Source organism: Grampus griseus (assembly GCF_964374135.1).
Source record: "Grampus griseus genome assembly, chromosome: 14".
NCBI classification, from domain to species: Eukaryota; Metazoa; Chordata; class Mammalia; order Artiodactyla; family Delphinidae; genus Grampus; species Grampus griseus.
In genome coordinates, this window is record NC_139008.1 from 14,168,574 (window position 1) to 14,188,519 (window position 19,946).

The following is a 19,946-nucleotide window of genomic DNA, read 5'->3' on the forward strand; positions in this document are numbered from 1 at the left end:
ATCATTGCCGCCTTCAGTCCTCAGGTATTTTGAATTGAGAAACGAAACGCAGTCGGTCCAAAAGAAGAGAGGAGAGAAAAAGAAGCCTGCAGTTCTCACCTTTGGCTTCATATTGGAATCACCTGGAGAGTATCGTAAACTACAGCAGCCTAGGTCCACTGCCAAAGATTCTGTTTAACTGGAGTGAATGCAAGCCAGAGTAACGGGAGCTTTAAAAGTTCCTCAGGTGATTCTAATGTGCAGCCAAAGTGAAAAACCACTGCATAAACCAGAAGCCCCCAAACTTATATGCCAACTAGAATCACCTTGGAACTGTCAACGTTCCAAATTCCAGGCCACAGCACAGACCAATGAAATCACCATCTTTGGGGGAGGGGCAGGGGCATCAGGAGCTTTTTGAAGCTCCCCAGGTGATCCCAATATGTTTGGGGATCCACTGCCACACTGCCACACACCACTGGTTCTCGACCCTAGTTAGACATTGAGAAGTAACCCAAAGAACTTTAAAAAATCGCAGTGTCCAGGCAGTATCCCAAGCCAATTAAATCGCAACCTCTAGGGACGAGAGCCTGAGACATCCGTGTTTTTTAAATGCTCCCCATGTGATTAGAGTGGACAGGATGGGTTAAGCAGCACTGCTCTAGACTCGATGTACTGTAGGAAAGCATGCATTAAAAAAAAAAAAAAATAGAAAGCATGCTTGAAAGTCCCTCAATCTAACACACAGTTTGAAAGACTTGGAAATTGCTTAAAAAGGCAAATAAAAATGTATCTCCTTTACTTCAGATATTTCTATCCATTACGCTAGTTTCTTTTTGAAGAACACATTCTCTCTAAAGGATACAGATTCCTCACCGAGATTGGAGGTAGGAGGAAACACGTTCATATTCCCTCTCAGTCATTTATGAGCCGTCTCTGAAAAGTAGTTTTCTTGACTGTAAGCAGTACTTAGCCCAAAGAATGTTTCTTAGAATTAAATGAGATAATGCATGGAAAAGCTTTAGAAGAGGGCCTAGCACACACAAAAAAACATTCATTAAGGAGTTTTTCTTCTCATCACCTTTACCCTGGTTTCTTAAAATGATTAAATCCCAGTCACTATCACCTTAAAGAACAACAACAACAAATCTGGAGAAAATAAAGTTAGCTCTCACTGCTTGCTTGTGCTTTAGTTTCCAGGAAGTGACTTTATTTTACACACACACACAGGCACACACACACAATCTACTTGGAAACAAGCAAGGGCAAGTAAATACCCAAGACATCAAACCAACATAATGCCTGCTAAACTCAGAACAATCTAAAAGTGGCAGCTTTTATCTTCTTTTATGACTACCTAACTGCAATTCGAAGAATGTATTTCATGTCAGTATTTGGGGGATGAATAATTTTTTAAGTTATTGAAATCTAATATCTTAAGTGAATCAAGGTTTTAAATGAAACTTGATCCGTAACGCAGTCTGTGTTACCAAGACAACTCAGCATTAAGTATAAAATTTCCTTTTTGTTAAAAAAAAAAAATCAGTAACTTTAATCTCGCTGGGAGATGAGTAGAAGGGCAGATTTAATCAGAACTGCAAAATTAACCTAAAACTCAGAAAGCAGAATGACTGAGCAGTGGCCGGGCCCTAACCACTGGAAGTCAGACACACCAGGTCCAAATTCTTGCTCTACCACTAGGCTGGTCTGTCTCCTGGGTCAAGCCACTCACCCCCTCTACACCCATTCCCTCATCTATAAGATAGGAATTTCACATGCACACAGTTATAAGAATTCAACGAAATAAGCCACATGAAATAACAGGTCTGGTACCAGGCCCAGCACATAAGCATTCAAAAAAATCTTATTTTTATTATAGTAATTATTTCATGAATTGAAATAGAAATTCAATTATTTCCATTATTTTAAATAAAATGGTAATTCCATTCAATTCAACATACAGTTGACCCTTGAACAACAAGGGCTAGAACTGTGCAGGCCCACATATATGTGGATTTTTATATATATGTGTGTGTGTATATGTATATACACACACACACAGGAAAATTTTTTGGAGATTTGTGACAATTTGAAAAAACTAGCAGATGCCCCCCACAGCACAGAAATATCCAGAAAATTTAAGAAAAACTTAGGTATATCACGAATGCATAAAATATATGTAGATACTTGTCTATTTTATCACTTACTACCATAAAATACACATAAATTTTTTTTTTTTTTTGGCCAGCCACACGGCATGCAGGATCTTCCCCGACCAGGGATGAACCTTGGGAGCTCGGAGTCTTAACCACTGGACCGCCAGGGAAGTCCCAAATACACATAAATTTTTAAAAAGTTAAAATGTATCAAAACGTACTCACACAAACACTTAAGGACCACACATAGCACCATTCCCAGTGCAGAGAAATGTAAACAAACGTAAAGTTGCAGTATTAAATCATAACTGCACAAAATTAACCGTAGTACCGACTGTATCTCAGTAATAATTTCCTAGGATCTCCTGTTGCTACCACACTGGGCGCAAGTGTTGCAAAGTATCTGCTTGAAACGCCACGCCACGTGAGGCTCATCATCTCCACGTGAGCAGTTCATCTCTCCAGTCAATTGCAAATTGCAGTAAAAGGCAATCTCTGGCAGTTCTCTGGTAGTTTTCATCATGTTTGTGCAATACTATGAACCTTGCAATAACACCACGGGACCCACACGATGTGCCATTAGTGATGCTGTAAGTGCTCCCAAGAAGCAGAGAAAAATCATCACATGACAAGAAGAGGGTGAATGGCTTGATATGTACCGCAGATTCAGATCTGCAGCTGCCGTTGGCTGCCACTTCAAGATAAATGAGTCCAGTGTAAGGACCATTGTTAAAAAAAAAGAAAAGGAAATTCATGAAGCTGTCGCTGCAGCTACACGAGCAGGCGTGAAAACCTTGCACTTTTTGCAAAATGCCTTTGTATCTCATATTGAAAATGCAGCTTTTATGTGGGTGCAGGATTGTTATAAAAAAGGCATACCTATAGATGAATATGAGTCAAAAGGCAAAATCATTATATGACAACTTAAAGCCAAAGGAAGGTGAAGGATCTAAAGCTCGAGAATGTAATGCCAGCAAAGGATGGTTTGATGATTTTAGAAAGAGGTTTGGTTTTTAACATGTCAAGGTAACAGGAGAAGCAGCTTCTGCCAACCAAGAGGCAGCAAAGGAATTCCCAGCAAAGAAAATCATTAAGAAAGGATATCTGCCGGAAAGGGTTTTTAATGTAGTCAAAACTGCTCTATTCTGGGGTGCAAAAAAAAGCCTCAAAGGACATTTATTAGTAAGGAAGAGAAGCCAGCACCAGGATTTAAGGCAGGAAGGGGTAGGCTAACTCTACCGTCCTGTGCAAATGCAGTAGGGTTTACAATCATGACTGCCCTTCTCTATAAAGCTGCTAACCCCTGAGCCTTGGAGGGAAAAGATAAAAACCAGCTGCCAGGCTTTTGGTTGTACAGAAAGAAGGCCTGGACAATGAGAACACTTTTTCTGGACTGATTCCATGGATGCTTTGTCCCTGAAGTCAGGAAGTACCTTGCTGGTAAGGAACTGTCTTTTAAAGATCGTTTGATATTGGACAATGCCCCTGGCCATCCAGACCCCATGAGTTCAACACCAAAGGCGTCAAAGTGGTCTCCTTGCCCCCACACACAACATCTCTAATTCAGCCTCTAGATCAGGGGGTCAGAAGGACCTTTAAGGCTCATTACACATGGTAGTCTACGGAAAGGACTGTCAGATCCCTGACAGACAGAACATTAGGAAAGTCTGAAAGGGTTACACCACTGAAGATGCCATCCTTGTTCTAGAAAAATGTGTGAAAGCCATCAAGCCAAAAACAATAAATTCCTGCTACAGAAAACTGTGTCTATTTGTTGGGCATGACTTCACGGGATTTACAACAGAGCCAATCAAGGAAATCACGAAAGGGATTGTGGATACAGTTAACAACAACAACAACAAAAAAGGTGGGGCTTCAAGATATGGGTCTTGGAGAAATTCAAGAGCTAGCAGACACCACACCAGAGGAGCGAACAGAAGATGACTGCATGGAGATGAGCGCTTCCTAACCAGTGCCAGACGACGAGGAAGAAGACAGAGAAGAAGCAGTGCCACAAGCCAATGGACACGAGGCAATCTCAGAAGCGTTCGATTATTCAAGACTGCTTTTGACTTCTTTTACGACATGGACCCTCCTCCTATGATACGGGCACCAAGACTAAAGCAAGTGGTGGAAGAAGGACTAGTACCATATAGAAACGCTTTTAGAGAAATGAAAAAGCAAAAAGGTCAGACAGAAATTGCTATGTATTTACATAAAGTCACACTGACTGTGCCTGCCTGCCTCTCCTGCCTTCCCTCCCCCACCCCTGAGACAGCAGGGAGATGCTGACATGTCCATGGAATCTGAGTAACATGGATGGCCACGGCAGGGTTTTGAGAAGGGTGGCCTAAGAAGGGTGGATCACATTGGGTGCTATGTTGAGAACAGAGGGGCAAGCAGAGAGGCTAACCTGCCACAAGGATATTACATAATCTAAGCAAGAAATGATGGTGGCTTGGACCAAGGTGGTGGCAGTGGAGGTGGCAAGAAGGGCTTATCAGCTGGGCCTATTTCAAAGGTATAGTCAAAGGCTCTATTTTGAAGGTACGTTTGAAGGATTTTCTAATGGATTGGATGTAGGTTATGAGAAACAGGTGTCAATGATTTCTATAAAGTTTTTGGACTAAGCAAGAGTCACCATCAATTGAGACAAGTTGGCGGTAAGAAAGCCTTAGGGGTAACATGGGGGTAACAAGTATTGGGGGGGGTGGAGGTAGATACCATGTGTTCAACTTTGGACACGTGAAGTTTAATATGTCTGTTAGATAGCTGAATGTGTGTCCAACATTCAAGTTTGGATTCTGGGAGAAAGGCCTATGTGGAAATAAACATTTTTGCGAAATGGATGGTATTTCTATCCAAGGGCCCGAAGCAGATTACCAAGGCAAAAAAGGCAGTTAGAGAAGACGACCAAGGACTTAAGTCTACGCAATCACATATCTGAGGAAAGAAGAGGGACCAACAAAGGACGTTACCAGGGAAGAATGAGGAAAACTTACAGGCAAAGAGATCAACTGCTATCTTCTCGGAGAGCTACAGCTAATAAATATCAGACACCTACGAAAACAAACAAAAACCAAGACCAAGAAAAAGCCTGTGGGTAAGGCTTTAAAAGAATAATTCTGGGATTTTAAAATATCCTAATTTTCTCAAAAGTAAGGCACTGAGAATATGTAAAAGCTTGGTTCTCTCCTTCTAGAAGCACATTTCTATTTCATGCTCACTGTCAGAGGCGATTACAGTGCTCCTCCAAAAACAAGGCCCTCAGGGACTCACCCTCATGCTGTCTTTCACCGTCCTCAAAGAAATATGTCAGAAAATAAGACATCCTCCAAATTTCTAATGGAAAGCAGTCCTGGGGCCGGAGGACAGCCCAGGCAACAGCAGACACTACATTTCAGTAGCAAATCTATAGGGATATTTCCCACTGTGTGTCTGTCTGTCTCTCTGTCTCTCTCTCTCTCTCTCTCACTCACACACACAGAGCCTGTTCACTTCATGTTTCCCTAAACCTTATCCCTTTCACCTCTAAACTCTGCTTTGGTTTTGTTTTGTTGTTGTTGTTTTTGTTTTTCGGTTTGGAGGTTTTTATTGTTGTTGTCGTTGTTAGTTTTCTTTGTTTTTGTTTTTTCTTAAGCAAGTTTTGTGACATTTCTCAGCCTGAACAGCGTCCTGATCCTGAATACTCACTACAGTCATCATATTAACTAGGAAGCACTCCTTACCTCACTGAAAGATGCCAAAGCAAAAACTTAAGATTCCAGAATTTTTATCCTAAGGTCATAGCAATAAGCTGAATAACCCAGAAATAAAAATGATATAAGGTTCGGGCTTCCCTGATGGTGCAGTGGTTAGGAATCTGCCTGCCAACACAGGCGACATGGGTTCAAACCCTGGTCCGGGAAGATCCCACATGCTGCGGAGCAACTAGGCCCGTGCACCACAACTACTGAGCCTGCGCTCTCAACCCCGTGAGCCACAACTACTGACCCCACGTGCCACAACTACTGAACCCCACGTGCCTAGAGCCGGTGCTCCGCAACAAGAGAAGCCACCACGATGAGAAGCCTGCGCACCACAACGAAGAGTAGCCCCCACTAACCACAGCTAGAGAAAGACCACACGCAGCAATGAAGACGCAACACAGCCAAAAATAAATAATTTTTTAAAAAAATGATATAAGGTTCAATGTAGAGTATTCCTATTCCTTTGGGGGTTGATTAACCCCCCCCCCATTCTGAATACTTTCTTATGCCTTTTTTTAAATTGAGGTATAATTGATATGTGTGAGTATTCCTCTTTCTAAAGATTGGACCAATCAGAAATAAAACATTTTCTTCTTTCTTCTCAAATAACAATATAGCTCCTGGCCAAAGATGTTCCTAAGAACCCCTCCTGGCTGAAAGTCATATATAATATATCTTTGATACAGCCACTTCTACTATGATGTTTATTTCATAAATAAACTTCGGAAAACAATTAGCAGGCGGTGTTCTCTTCCCCGCCTCCCTGACATTCCTTTTGGATGTATACTTCAGCACACCTCGTTCCTGAGGACCATCTGTTGGAGACCCTTTATTTTTCGCATTACTTCACTTCTAGCTTAAACTATAGATTAAAACATCTAGCAACAAATGATGTCACCTTCACATTTGCACCTTCAGCACCGAGGACTTTCCTCACAGAGAGGGTTCACTCACTTGATGTCAGCTGAACTGATGGGAAGCTGAGCTAAAGAAACCTGAACTCCATTCTCTGAAAACTATTTCTCCCTGCCATGGTGGTATTTAGAGGGCGGCAGTGAGCATTTTGAAAAAAGGCCGAGTTGCACTGTAATTCTGACCTACTTGTAATCAATGTAAAGTTAATTTTGCATGCATATAAAGGGGAAAGCTAATAAAAGTCATGGGAAGAAAGCTGCTTTGATGATCGATGAAATAACTGAAAAGACAGTGATTGCCCTTGGAATTGAGAATAGATGCATGAAAAGGGAATGTTCAAAAGATGAGTATATCTTCAAAGTGTGCTCAAGGCTGGCCACTCAGCTAAAGCTGGACACTCAGAGGCAAAAACAACAGTACGCACAACAAGTCTCATCCTACGCAAAAATAACGATCATCAAATGACTGAACCAGACCCATAGGAGAGAGCGGGTGATCATCATGGGCTAGGAAAGCACCCTGTAAAACAGGACTCCAAGCTAGAGTAAGGGAAATTATTAATGAGTGACCTCTAAGGAAAGGCTAAAGTGGAGATACCCAGAAAATGACAAACTAAGAAGGAAATGGAACTAATCATATTGTGGTAATTATTTCACAGCCTGTCTATATATCAAATTGTCATGTTGTACATGACACAATGCTATGTATCAATTGTACCTCAGTAAACCTGGAAGAAAACACAATGCTTACACAATGCTATATGTCAACTGTACCTCAGTAAACCTGGAAGAAAACAGTCATGTTAAAAATAATAATAATTTTATTAGCTGTGATAATGATATTGTGTTGATGAAAAAAATCTAATGTTTAAAAGAGATTCATATTGAAGTTTGAAGGCAAATGTGATACTTGGGATTTGTCTTAATTACTTCAGCAAAGAAAAAAGGGGAGATAGAGAAGTAAGTATGCCAAAATTTTGACAATTTTTAAATAGGGGAGAAAAGGATATGGGGGTTTATTGTGCCATTCTATTTTGTGTATACTTGGACATTTTCATAATACGATTTTTTAAGAAGTTTAGATTAAAAAAGAAATCAGGGCTTCCCTGGTGATGCAGTGGTTAAGAATCCACCTGCCAATGCAGGGGACATGGGTTCGAGCCCTGGTCCGGTAAGATTCCACATGCTGTGGAGCAACTAAGCCCACGCGCCACAACTACTGAGCCTGCGCTCTAGAGCCCTCGTGCCACAACTACTGAAGCCCATGCGCCTAGAGCCCGTGCTCCGCAACAAGAGAAGCCACCGCAGTGAGAAGCCTGCGCACAGCAACGAAGAGTAGCCCCCGCTCACCGCAACTAGAGAAAGCCCGCATGCAGCAAAGACGACCCAACGCAGCCAAAAATAAATAAATAAAATAAATAAATAATAATTTAAAAAAAAGAAATCAGATCAATTCATGTTATTAGTAAGGAAAAATAACCATGGTATATTAAAGGGTAAAAATAAAGCACTGTAAATTTTAAAAAGGGAATAAATGTGGAACTAGGAAAAAATAATAGACTCTCCACCAGGGGCTGATATGAAATCTAGAGTTAGTTACGTTCCTGCATCTTTACCATCCAAAAGTAGGATGTGTGTCAGAGCTGCACCCAGGTGATGGCACTCGGTTCAGAAGAGGTAGAGTCACTTGCATTAGTCTCACCATCCTCACCCTGAAGCTGACTATCCAGAAAGGAGGGTGACCTGTTTTATTTATACCCTTAAGGATGAATAAAAGATAGAATATAGAGATTTCACTGATTGCAGGAGGAATTCAGGTTCATTAAAAAAGAAAACTTTAGATTATAACCATTGATAAAGACTGAGTGAAGTTATAAAATCTCACTGCCAAGTTGAATGCCCACAGTAAACAACCATCAATTTGAACACCAGATTACTTACTGCCAAGAGCCAAGAACATAGAAAACATAATACTCTGAAATATTAAAATTCTATCATTTTGCCAAAGTTATAATAAAAAGAAAAAAATTAACATTTTTGTATCGTAGACCACCCCAGTCTTCCATAAGAACTTCGGATTCTTACAAATTATGTATTTCATCCTTTGGTAATTAGTTTTTTTTTTTTTCCTTTTCTAATACTATAGTTTCACAGCAGGATTTGCTTTGGTTATGATAGCAATGAGACAGATTTTCAAAAAAGTAATGTCTTGATTAAGCACAGAATAAAGTAAAAAGCATTAACAAATAGTCACCACCATCCAAAAATTGGAAACTAAGGAAGTTCTCATCTTAGTGAAAATATAATGAGAGCTCCTTTATGCCCATGTGCCAACCTGTCTACTGCCCATCACACCTTCAAATATACACCTATTTTCTACTACTACTTTAAAGAAAAACTGCTTTGGTACCCTGAAGAGTGTCAGTGTACAAATATCAACCAGTTCCAATTTGGAAACCTTTCTAGAAAATTTATTGTCGATTCTATAAAGACATGACTTGCTGACATGGTAACATTTTGTCAAGTCAATTAATTAAGGTATGCAAAAAGAATCCTTTGTGAGAATTACAAGGGCAAAGTAGATACTCTATCAAAGCTATTTCTAAGGATGAAATGAATGGCAGTTGTTGAATGTTTGGCGGTCACCCTCACCCCCTTAGGCATTCTCACCCCTACTCAGGATTCACTTGTTCACAGACATGCTCTTCCTTTCTCCCTGCAATCCTGTATCTGTCCTCCCCCTACAAGACAATATATATATATATATATATATATATATGTTTTAAAACCCTTTTGTCTCTTACACCATGGATACCTAAAGACAAACCATCTGAGATACCTACTGATTAAAGCAAGCACAAGGTGGGATTTCCCTGGTGGTCCAGTGAGTAAGACTCCGCCCTTCCAATGTGGGGGGCGGGGGGAGCCCGGGTTCGATCCCTGGTCGGCGAACTAGATCCCGCATGCATGCTGCAACTAGGAGTCCACATGCCTCAACTAAGAAGTCTGCATGCTGCAACTAAAGATTCTGTGTGCCACAACTGAGACCCAGCGCAGCATAAATAAATAAATAATAAATAAAAATAAATATTAAAAAAAAAAGGCAAGCACAAGGTTACTAACCAGGTATACCTTTCTGCACCCTCCAACAAGCTAGGCAGACAACAAAGACTAGTGTTCACCGACCTCACCTAACACATGTTATTAACGTGAAGAAAGGCAGCCTCATGATTTATTCATCTCTTATTTCCATTTAAAGTGCACTTGCAAAAATACTCCTGTCAGAAAAATTACCGTCAAAACTCAGATTGTCGTTCTGTATCAAGGACATCTCGGAATGGAAAAATGAATGTCTACTCCTCAGGACTGCTTCTTCCCATACAAATCCCCTGGGACACAGTTTATTCAGGGAGATTCCCAGATGTCCAGGAAACACACATCTTCAGCCATCACCCCATTATTTAAGGGTTCAACTGACTCTTTAGGCACTAAACCAAAAGAAACTGATTAGACTCTAAAGACAAATTACTGGCATTTCCCTGCTTCTGATATTATTACCAGGGATGATTCATTTTACCTGTCAACTTGGCTGGGCCATGGTGCCCAGATATTTGGTCAAACATTATTCTGGATATTGCCATGAAGGTGTCTTTTGGATGAGATTAACGTTTAAGGCAGTGGGCTTTGAGTAAAGAAGACTGCCCTCTCTAATGTGGGTGGACCTCACCCAATCAACTGAAAGCCTTAAAAGAACAAAGGCTGACCTCCCCCAAGCAAGAAGGAATTCTGCCAGCAGACTGCCTCTGCATCTGAACTGCAATTCTTCTTAAATTTCCAGCCTGCTGGTCTATCCCAATGGATTATTTTTAATCTATCTTTTTGATTGGCCAAACCTGCACGATTACATGATCCAATTCCTTAAGCCAATCTCACTCTATCAATCTATATCTATCTATCTATATATATATATATATACACACACCCACACAGTGGGTGTGTTGACTCTGTTTCTCTGGAGAATTCTGACTAGTAACTATCCAAAAGAAAACAAGACTTTGCCTTGAAATTTATTTAAAAGGCATATGGTTTATTTGAAGATCAACAATCAATAATATTAACTAAATCAACAAACAGTCTAAGAAAAGCTAATAAATTCCTGATGTGGAGACTTCCTAGTTCTTCACCACACAGTTTCATTTAATTTTCCAAAAGACTGGTAAGAGACACTGCTTTATCCAAATAAGAGAAAATGACTTGTTCAAAAAAAAAATGCTTGAGACTAAAAGCCAAGATGAAATATTAAAATATTTATTAGCATCTCTGAAGATGTACAATAGGTTAGCACATACACAGACACACACAAATATGTACAGGGCAACTTTCCCTAGAAAATTCATAAAGAATAAAATAAAGGTATAACTGACTATCCTTTATAAATTATTATTGATCTTGAATCATTATTTGCATTGCTTTCCCAACTTCTCCTAGGAAATCAGGAGAGTAATAAGAAGTACCGCGGTAAAAAATAACAAATAGATTTGGTCTTTGTTCCTGGTTCCCCACACAGAGCTCCTAGAACCCCTGGGATTTCCTGAGTGGTAGGAGTGTCTTTTGTCCTTCATAAGGAGACCCCTTTGAGCATACCTAAATTTATGCAAATGGGGTGACATAGGGCAGGATCCCTAAATAGCCTCAGGCTGGGGCTGGTCACCAGAAAGACCAAGTGTTTAAGGGACTGGAACTTTCAACCACACAGACCTGTGAGAAAGGGAAGAGGGGGCTACAAATTAAGCTCTATAGTCTCTTGAACAAGATCTGATGAGCTTCTGGGTTGGTGAACATGCCAGGAGGGTGGCCAACTCCATGGCGACAGAAGCTCCTGGCCTTGGGACCATTCCAGATGTATTTCTCCACCTGGCTGTTCTTCTGTGACCTCTATATATCCTTTATAATAACATGGCAAAAATAAGTAAATGTTTCTCTGTTCTGTGAGCCACTCTAACAAACCAGGAATCCAAGGAGGAGGGTGTGGGAACTTCCAATTTATAGCCAGTTGGTCAGAAGCACAGGTAACATCCCAGACTTGTGATTGGCAGCTGAAGTGGGGGGCAGTCTTATAGGACTGAATCCTTAACCTGCGGGGCCTGATGCTATCTCCAGACAGTGTCAGGATTGAATTAAATTTGTCGGACACCCAGGCAGTGTCGCTGAGACCTGGAGAACTGCTGGGTGATGTTAGGAAAACAACATCAGAAGCACTGAGACCTCAAGAAGCAGTGACCTGACCGAACAAATTTCTTCGCATCAAAGAATCACCTGATCTTCAAAATGCTAATTACTGGGGTTTATAAAGACTCCCATTGATGATGCTAGCACCACAAGAGGGCCTATGTCAAAACAACCATGGTTGCAATTCATCTTTTTTGTTGTTGTATATGAAAGGAAAGGATAAAGAGGAGAGGACTAACAAGTGGCAGGTGGACACAGAGGCATGCACATTTAACAGGGAACCTAATAGATTTATTTCAGTTGATCATCTGCAGCTGTCGTTATATCACTTTACAAGTCCTCCACATCTATCTACGGTAGTGGGTCTCAAAGTATGGTCCCCAGTTCAATAACATCGATACCACCAGGAAATCTCAAAATGCACATTCTCGGTTGCTACCTCAGACTTACTGAATCATTCTCTGGGGAAGGAGACCAGGAATCTCTACTTTAATGCACGACTCTGACGCACACTAAAGCTTGAGAACCAGCCATCTCCAGTAGAGTCAAATACTTTGAACTATGAGACACAACTGGATCAGGAAATTCTAGAAACTGAGTGGCAGAATTCTACACATCACTGTGGATCATGTGGAGGAAATCTGATTAATATTAACCCTCCTTTTTTGTAAGGCATTTATTCAAAAATGCTTTCCCAATACCAACTGATATTACTTAAGAATTTTCCAGTGCTCTAAAATTCTCAGTCCATCCACAAGGCTGCTTTGTACCCAACAAGACAGAACAATAGCAAAAGTTTTTAGGAAGAATGAGGATATACTCCCAGGCAAAACTCACAGGCTGAGTGTACCACATTATAAATAGCTAAGCTTTGAATTAAGTTTTTTAATTCTCCCATCATATAAGATATAAAGTTATTAGTAAAAACTAAAAAGGCCAAGACATATATAATATTTCTACAAAGTTTTCACTTTCCTATATGAGAACTGCCAGCAAGGACAAAATCCTGCCAAAGGAGGCAATTCCTCTGCCAATTTAGTTCAGGCTATTAGCATCCCTTTGTAGAGGGATAATAAATACCTCTAAACTGCTTCATCACGTTCTGATGGTTTTCAATGGCTTCCTTTAAGATCATTTCAGGCTGGTCCATCTTCCACCGCCATTCAGTACCCACTGGATTGGTGTGGTGCCTAGAAAATAGAGGCAGAAGTTCTAAAGGACTCCCTGCATTAAACCTCAGCTAGTTACCTCCTATGAAGGAGTCCATATAATTATAAAATCAGGGTTGGTTTCCTACAAAAAGCTCAGCTATTTATAGCTGTAGTTTACAACTTATTTTGAGTCATGACACCTAGCAGAGAGGGGTAGATGGCAAGTGCCTGGCCAAGACTGAGACTTACTCGGGACAATATAAAACGTGCAGCCCTCTCGCAGCCATACAACACCAGGCCAACAAGCATCCAGTAACGACCACCAGTAGAATATTGTTGTAAGACCCTCTCTGAGAGGCAGAGCAATGGGAAGACCTAATTGAAATCCCAGAAAGGAACAAAGCAGAAAAAAATGTAGAAAAATTATGGCCAACAATTTTCCAAAGTTAATGAGAAACAATTAACCACAGATCGAAGGAACTCGCAAAACAACAACCAGGGTATTTTGAAAACAGCCTAGGGCTTCCCTGGTGGCGCAGTGGTTGAGAGTCTGCCTGCCGATGCAGGAGACACGGGTTCGTGCCCCGGTCCGGGAAGACCCCACATGCCGCGGAGCAGCTGGGCCCGTGAGCCATGGCCACTGAGCCTGCGTGTCCGGAGCCTGTGCTCCGGACGGGAGAGGCCACAACAGCGAGAGGCCCGCGTACCGCAAAAAAAAAAAAAAACAGCCTAAAAATACAGTATCTAAACTAATGAAAACAAAAGAAAATAAGAAAACCTTCAACTTAGAGAAAAAGGACACACTACTTAAGAACAAAGGTTAAAAATTATTTCTGAAAACTCATCAGAAAACAAATAAGCCAGATGAAACTATAATGACACCTGAAAGAATGCATAAAGGAAACAAACTTGTCAACTCAGAATTCTATACCCAGTGCAAATATCTTTCCAAAAATGGAGTAATAAAGACTTTTGCAGGACTTCCCTGGTGGCTCAGTGGTTAAGAAGCCGCCTGCCAATGCAGGGGACACAGGTCAAGCCCTGGTCCGGGAAGATCCCACATGCCGTGGAGCAACTAAGCCCACGTACCACAACTACTGAGCCTGCGCTCTAGAGCCCATGCGCCACAACTACTGAACCAGCGCTCTAGAGCCTGCAAGCCACAACTACTGAGCCCGCGTGCCACAACTACTGAAGCCCACGCACCTAGAGTCCATGCTCCACAACAAGAGAAGCCACCACAATGAGAAGCCCACACACCGCAACAAAGCGTAGCCCCAACTCACTGCAGCTAGAGAAAGCCTGCATGCAGCAACGAAGACCTAATGCAGCATCTTTTAAAAAAAAAAAAAAATTGGCAAGCCTCTGATAAAACTGATCAAGAAAAAAAACAGCAAATGCATAAATATAATATTAGGAATGAAAAAGGGGATTAATTACAGAAACAACAGAGCTTTAGGTAAATCTGAGTACAGTGTTGGGCAGAAATTGATTATTACAGATCATCACATATTTGGTCACCATGGCCATTCATTTTTACTTACCGCCAACAGAAGACACATTTATTTGCACACGCCAAGCTCGGGGTAGTTTCCATGCAACGATGGCTTTCAATGCCATAGAACGTATGTTTATAGCAACCTCCTCTCCCTCGGAGCATGGACTGTGAAAGTACAAAACAAACGATAATTTGAATAAAGTCCTCACAGCAAGGAAACAAAACACCAAGGCATCATTTTAAAGAAGAAACGATGCGTTTCGTAAGCATAAGTACCCCTACTGGTAGCTGCATGAGGCAGAAAATTAACATTAAAGCCTTATAGTGTTTTGATGGTGTTTGGGTTTTGATACTGCTCTGGGTTTTCTACAACCTAATGAGATAAATCTATGATTCATTAACTCTGAAAGTTCTATAGGGAGGACCATGGATGCTTTCATTTTCAAATCCACCCAACTGCCTCAAATATTAGTACAATAATATATAATGCCAAAGGAGAGATAAGACAGGCTCTCAGAACAGGGGGGGCGGTGTAGCGCTCATCTGAAAGAGTATCTCTGCATTTAACAAAGGAGGGTGGGTTAAGGAATGCAACCTGGAGCATATTCTATGTCAACCAAATGGTAGAATTTGAATATACTGAGACTGTTGAGGGGGCAAACAGCATGTACACAAGAAACAGATTATTCCAGAAAAGAACACTATTTAATATGTGATTGGTAAAACCACGGGAAGTGCAGTAAGAAAGGTAATTTGAAGAAACACTGCAGATCAACTCAGGGTTGGAATCACAAGATACTATCAAGCTTCCTGAGGTATCATCAGAAAGATCCGTCTAGGAGCTCTGTGCAAGATGGGCTTGATTCAGTAAAAGTGAAACCTGTGAGGAGGTTATGCAAGAAAGGTCATGGTGATTTGTCTCAAAACATTAGTGGAGGAAACAGGAAGGGTACTACAGAGGTACAATCAGTGCCATCCCCAATTAGAGGGGCAAAACAGAGGAAGTCATCCAAGATAACTGAGGTTTTGAGCCTAAGTGACTGACATACTATGGAACTAACAATGGGAACAACAGACGAGGAGACATAGGTGGAGAGCCTTTACACATATATATCAGTGTATAATATACATCAGTGTACTGATATTACAATGCTGTCCACATAAAATCTACCAGCTTGCTACTGTGTCAGTTGATCACAAAGTCTTATTTTTTGGTCCTGATAAAAGGGGTTCCCCTGTCCATCTCACTTAGTACTTACACTAAGAAAAATAGAGTGAAGGAAAAATATTGTTCAGGATAACTGTTTCTACAAACTCTCTTCCAAGTTCCCAATAAAATATTCAAGAAGGCAAACAAAATATTTATATCTTGCAAGTAACACTGAAAACTACAAAGTCCATCACATGCAAAAGTCACAGAGTAATTACCACTAAATATCAACATCACGCCAATGGAGAAACCAAGTTGAAGACTTGCATGTTTCACTCATTATTTAGCAATTAGTTAATGTACTTCAAGCATGCTGTGTACTGAATGTACAATGACTAATAAGACAGAGCCCCTACCCATGATCTGTTTGGAGGAAATGGCAAGTAAGCAAGAAAAATATGCAATACTATTATGACAGTCTGATTGAATCAATTACGATTCTTTTGCAAGCAACAGAAACGGAGTCTGGCTAAAGAGAAAAAGAATTTATTGAAAGGATTTCACAGCTCATAGACCCATTATAAAGGCAAGAACGAAGGAAGGCTGGCAGCGGGACCACCACTCAATCCCCCAGAAGCCATATACTACAGACACCACCCCTCTCTGGATACCATCACCAGCACCACCCCTGAATGGCAGATGCTGCTGCCACCAGCACAAGAATGAGTTCTCCATGTCCCAGTCCCTTTCCATCACTCACTCCACACTCAAAGTCTCCGGCTGAAAAGAATGACTATCCTAGATGACACTTTTATACCCAAGTTGCCACAACGTGGTACCAGGAAACAGTATGTCTTCCTTAGCTTCTGCAGCAGGCAGTGGGCCCTCACATCAAACAAAGCCCATTTAATGGGAAATTCCCCAAACATGAAAACACTCAGATGCTGGGCAAGCAGAGAAAAGGCAAATGTCCAGCATGGTATTACTGGAGCCCATGGGACAGATGACCAACCAGGCTCAGCCTTCCAGGACCAGTGAGAACTCCTCAGAGGTGAGATGCCCAAACTGAATACTGAAAGGCTAAAAGGATAAAGGGACAGACACATGTGAAAAGCATGGCATGTTTTTCTTTTAAAAACTTTTCTGGGCTTCCCTGGTGGCACAGTGGTTGAGAGTCCGCCTGCCGATGCAGGGGACATGGGTTTGTGCCCCGGTCCAGGAGGATCCCACACGCCGCAGAGCGGCTGGGCCCATGAGCCACGGCCGCTGAGCCTGCGCGTCCAAAGCCTGTGCTCCTCAACAGGAGAGGCCACAACGGTGAGAGCCCCGCGTATCGCAAAAAAAAAAAAAAAAAAAAAAAGTTTTCTGTAAGTTTTACACTTTAGATTTAAGGTCCTGATCCATTTTGAGTTAATTCTGATGTATGTATTTTATGTATGTTTGTGCGTGTGTATGTGTCAGTGTGTGTAGTTTTGGTGTATGTGGTTTGGTGGTAGTGGGGTTTTTTTGGTTTTTTGCCTATGGATGTCTAATTTCCCCAGCACCATTAGTTGGAAAGGTTATCCTTCCTCCAAGGAATTGCTTTTGAACCTTTGTAAAAAAATCAATTAAGCATATTTGTGGGTTTGTTTCTGAGATCTCCATTCTGTCCCATTGATCTATGTGTCCGTCCCTCCACCAACACCATACCGTCCTGATTACTGTAGCAATACAGTAAGCTGTAATATCTGGATATATGGTTCCTCTCCTTTTATTCTTCCTCAATATTGTTTAAGCTATTTTACATTCCTGTGCCTTTACTTTTAAATTTTATAATAAGTTGTCTATTTCTACAAAAACCTTCCTGGGATTTTAATAGGAATTGCATTAAACCCACAGATCAATTCAGGCAAAATTGATGTTTTACAATATTGAGTCTTTCAATCCATGAACATTTATTTCGATTTACATTTAGATTTTTATTTACATTTATTTAGATTTTCATTGGTTTCTGATTTGAGATCTTTCCTCATTTCTAATATAAGTATGCATTGCTGGAAATTTCTCTCTGAGCACTGCTTGAGCTGCATCCTATACATCGATATAATTATTTTTCTTTTACTATCATTCAGTTCTATGTATTTTTTCATTTCCTTTGAGACTTCCTCTTTGACCCAAGGCTTATTCAGAAATGTATGTTTAATTTCCACATATTTAGAGATTTCCCTTTTGTTTCTATTATTGATTTCTAGTTTGATTCCATTATGGTCAGAGAACGCACTCTGTATGATTTTAATACTTATAAATCTGCTGAGGTTTGTTCTATGGCCTAAGACATGGTCTATCTTGGTGAATGTTCCATCGGCACTTGGAAGAAAGGCACATCCTCCTGTTGCTGGGTGGTATGTTCTCTATATGTCAACTAGATCCTACTGGTTAACTCTACTGTTGAGATTTTCTAGAGCCTTGTGATTTTCAGTCTAGTACTTCTAGCAGTTGCTGAGAGGCAATTTCAAAGTGACCAACTATAACTGTGGGTTTGGTTTCTTTTGTTTTTTTTCTAATTTCTCCATTCAACTATGTCAGCTTTTGCTTGATTTATTTTGAGCCTCTGATGTTTGGTACATATTCATATAATGTAGATTGATCTTCTTATCATTACAAAATGTCACTCTCTGTCTCTAGTAATTTTCTTTGCTCTGAAGTCTACTTAATCTGGTATTAATACAGGCAATCCTGCTTTTTGGATTACTGTTGGCATGGTATATATTTTTCTATCATTTTACTCAACCTACCTGTGTCACTGAATTTGAAGTGAGTTTCTTGTAAACAACTTATATTTGGGTCATTTTTTAAATCCACTCTTCCAACCTGTATCATTTGATGGATATATGTAGAATATTTACATCTGAAGTAATTATTTATGAATTAGCCCTAAAATAGTCTACTATTTTATTATTTGTTTCTTGTTCCCTCTGATTCTCCTTCCTATTAGTCTTTTCTTGATTTCCTACAGGTTACTTAAACATTTTTAGGATTCCATCTTAATTTTTTTTTGTTTTTGAGTGTATCTCTTTGTATAGTTTTTGTAGTGGTTGTTCTGGGTATAAAAATATACATACTAGTAGACCTATGACAGTCTACCAGTAAAAACATTTTACCACCTTCAAGTGAAGCGTGGAAACATCCCTTCCACTCAGATCTCTTTAATTTTCCCTCTTTTAAATTAAATATTATTGTCTTGAGTATCACATGGTGTTATAATTTTTGTTTCAATCATCAAATATGATTTATAAAAGTTATAAGGAAAATGATCATTTACTGTTTGTACCCATATTTCTGCTCTTTCCATCATTCTGCCTTCCTTTCTGGTGCTCTAAGAATCTTTTATCACTTCATTAGGTTGAAGAGCTTCCTTTAGCTGGTCCTTAAGAGAAGATTTGCTAGAAACAGATTCTTTCAGTTTTCTTTCACCTGATAATGTCTTTATTTAATCTTCATTCTTGAAGGATAGTTTTGCCAGTCACAGAAATCATGACTGACAGTTATTTTCTTTCAACACTTGAAAACCATGTGCTGCTTCCCTCTGGCCTCCATGATTTCAGATGAGAAATCTGACATCAAATTGATGTTAGTTCATTGTTTATCTCTAGCATCTTTCAAGACATTTTTCTTCTTTAGTTTTCAGATCATTAATTTTAGGGTATCTCCATGTGGATGTCCTTGGTTCTATCCTGTTTGGAGTTGGCTCTCTCTGCTGTTCAGATTGGCTAAATTCTATTGAATTGTCCTGGTCACAGATCATTCTGTTATTTGGTAAGGTCCCTGACTCTATCCTCTGTCATCTCCACTCTATTACTGTGCCCATTCAGTGAGTTTTTATTTCTGTTATTGTATTTTTTCAATTTTATAATTCCTTCTTGGTTCCTTTTATAACTTCCATTTCTTTGCTGAGATTTTTTATTCTTTCATTTGTTTCAAGAGACTTTGTAACTGATTGCTGAAGCATTTTTATGACAGCTGCTTTAAAATCCTTGTCAGATGATTCCACCATCTGATTCATCTGGTGTTGGTTTCAGTTCATTATCTTTTTTTGCTCAAGTTGTGATTTTCACGGTTCTTGGAATGACAGGCGATTTTT

General features: G+C 40.2%; 1 protein-coding gene across 2 annotated transcripts in view; it reads right to left on the minus strand.

Moving 5' to 3' along the window:
* LOC309833114 (S-adenosyl-L-methionine-dependent tRNA 4-demethylwyosine synthase TYW1) overlaps positions 1–19,946 on the minus strand; it is a 158,922-nt gene that overhangs the window by 86,294 nt on the left and 52,682 nt on the right. For both annotated transcript variants that reach the window (XM_082671264.1, XM_082671263.1), the window contains exons 10-11: positions 14,723–14,841; positions 13,108–13,217 (exon numbers count right to left, since the gene is read on the minus strand). In XM_082671264.1, coding sequence (XP_082527390.1) covers positions 13,108–13,217; positions 14,723–14,841 — 229 coding nt within the window. The remainder of the gene's footprint in view (positions 1–13,107; positions 13,218–14,722; positions 14,842–19,946) is intronic.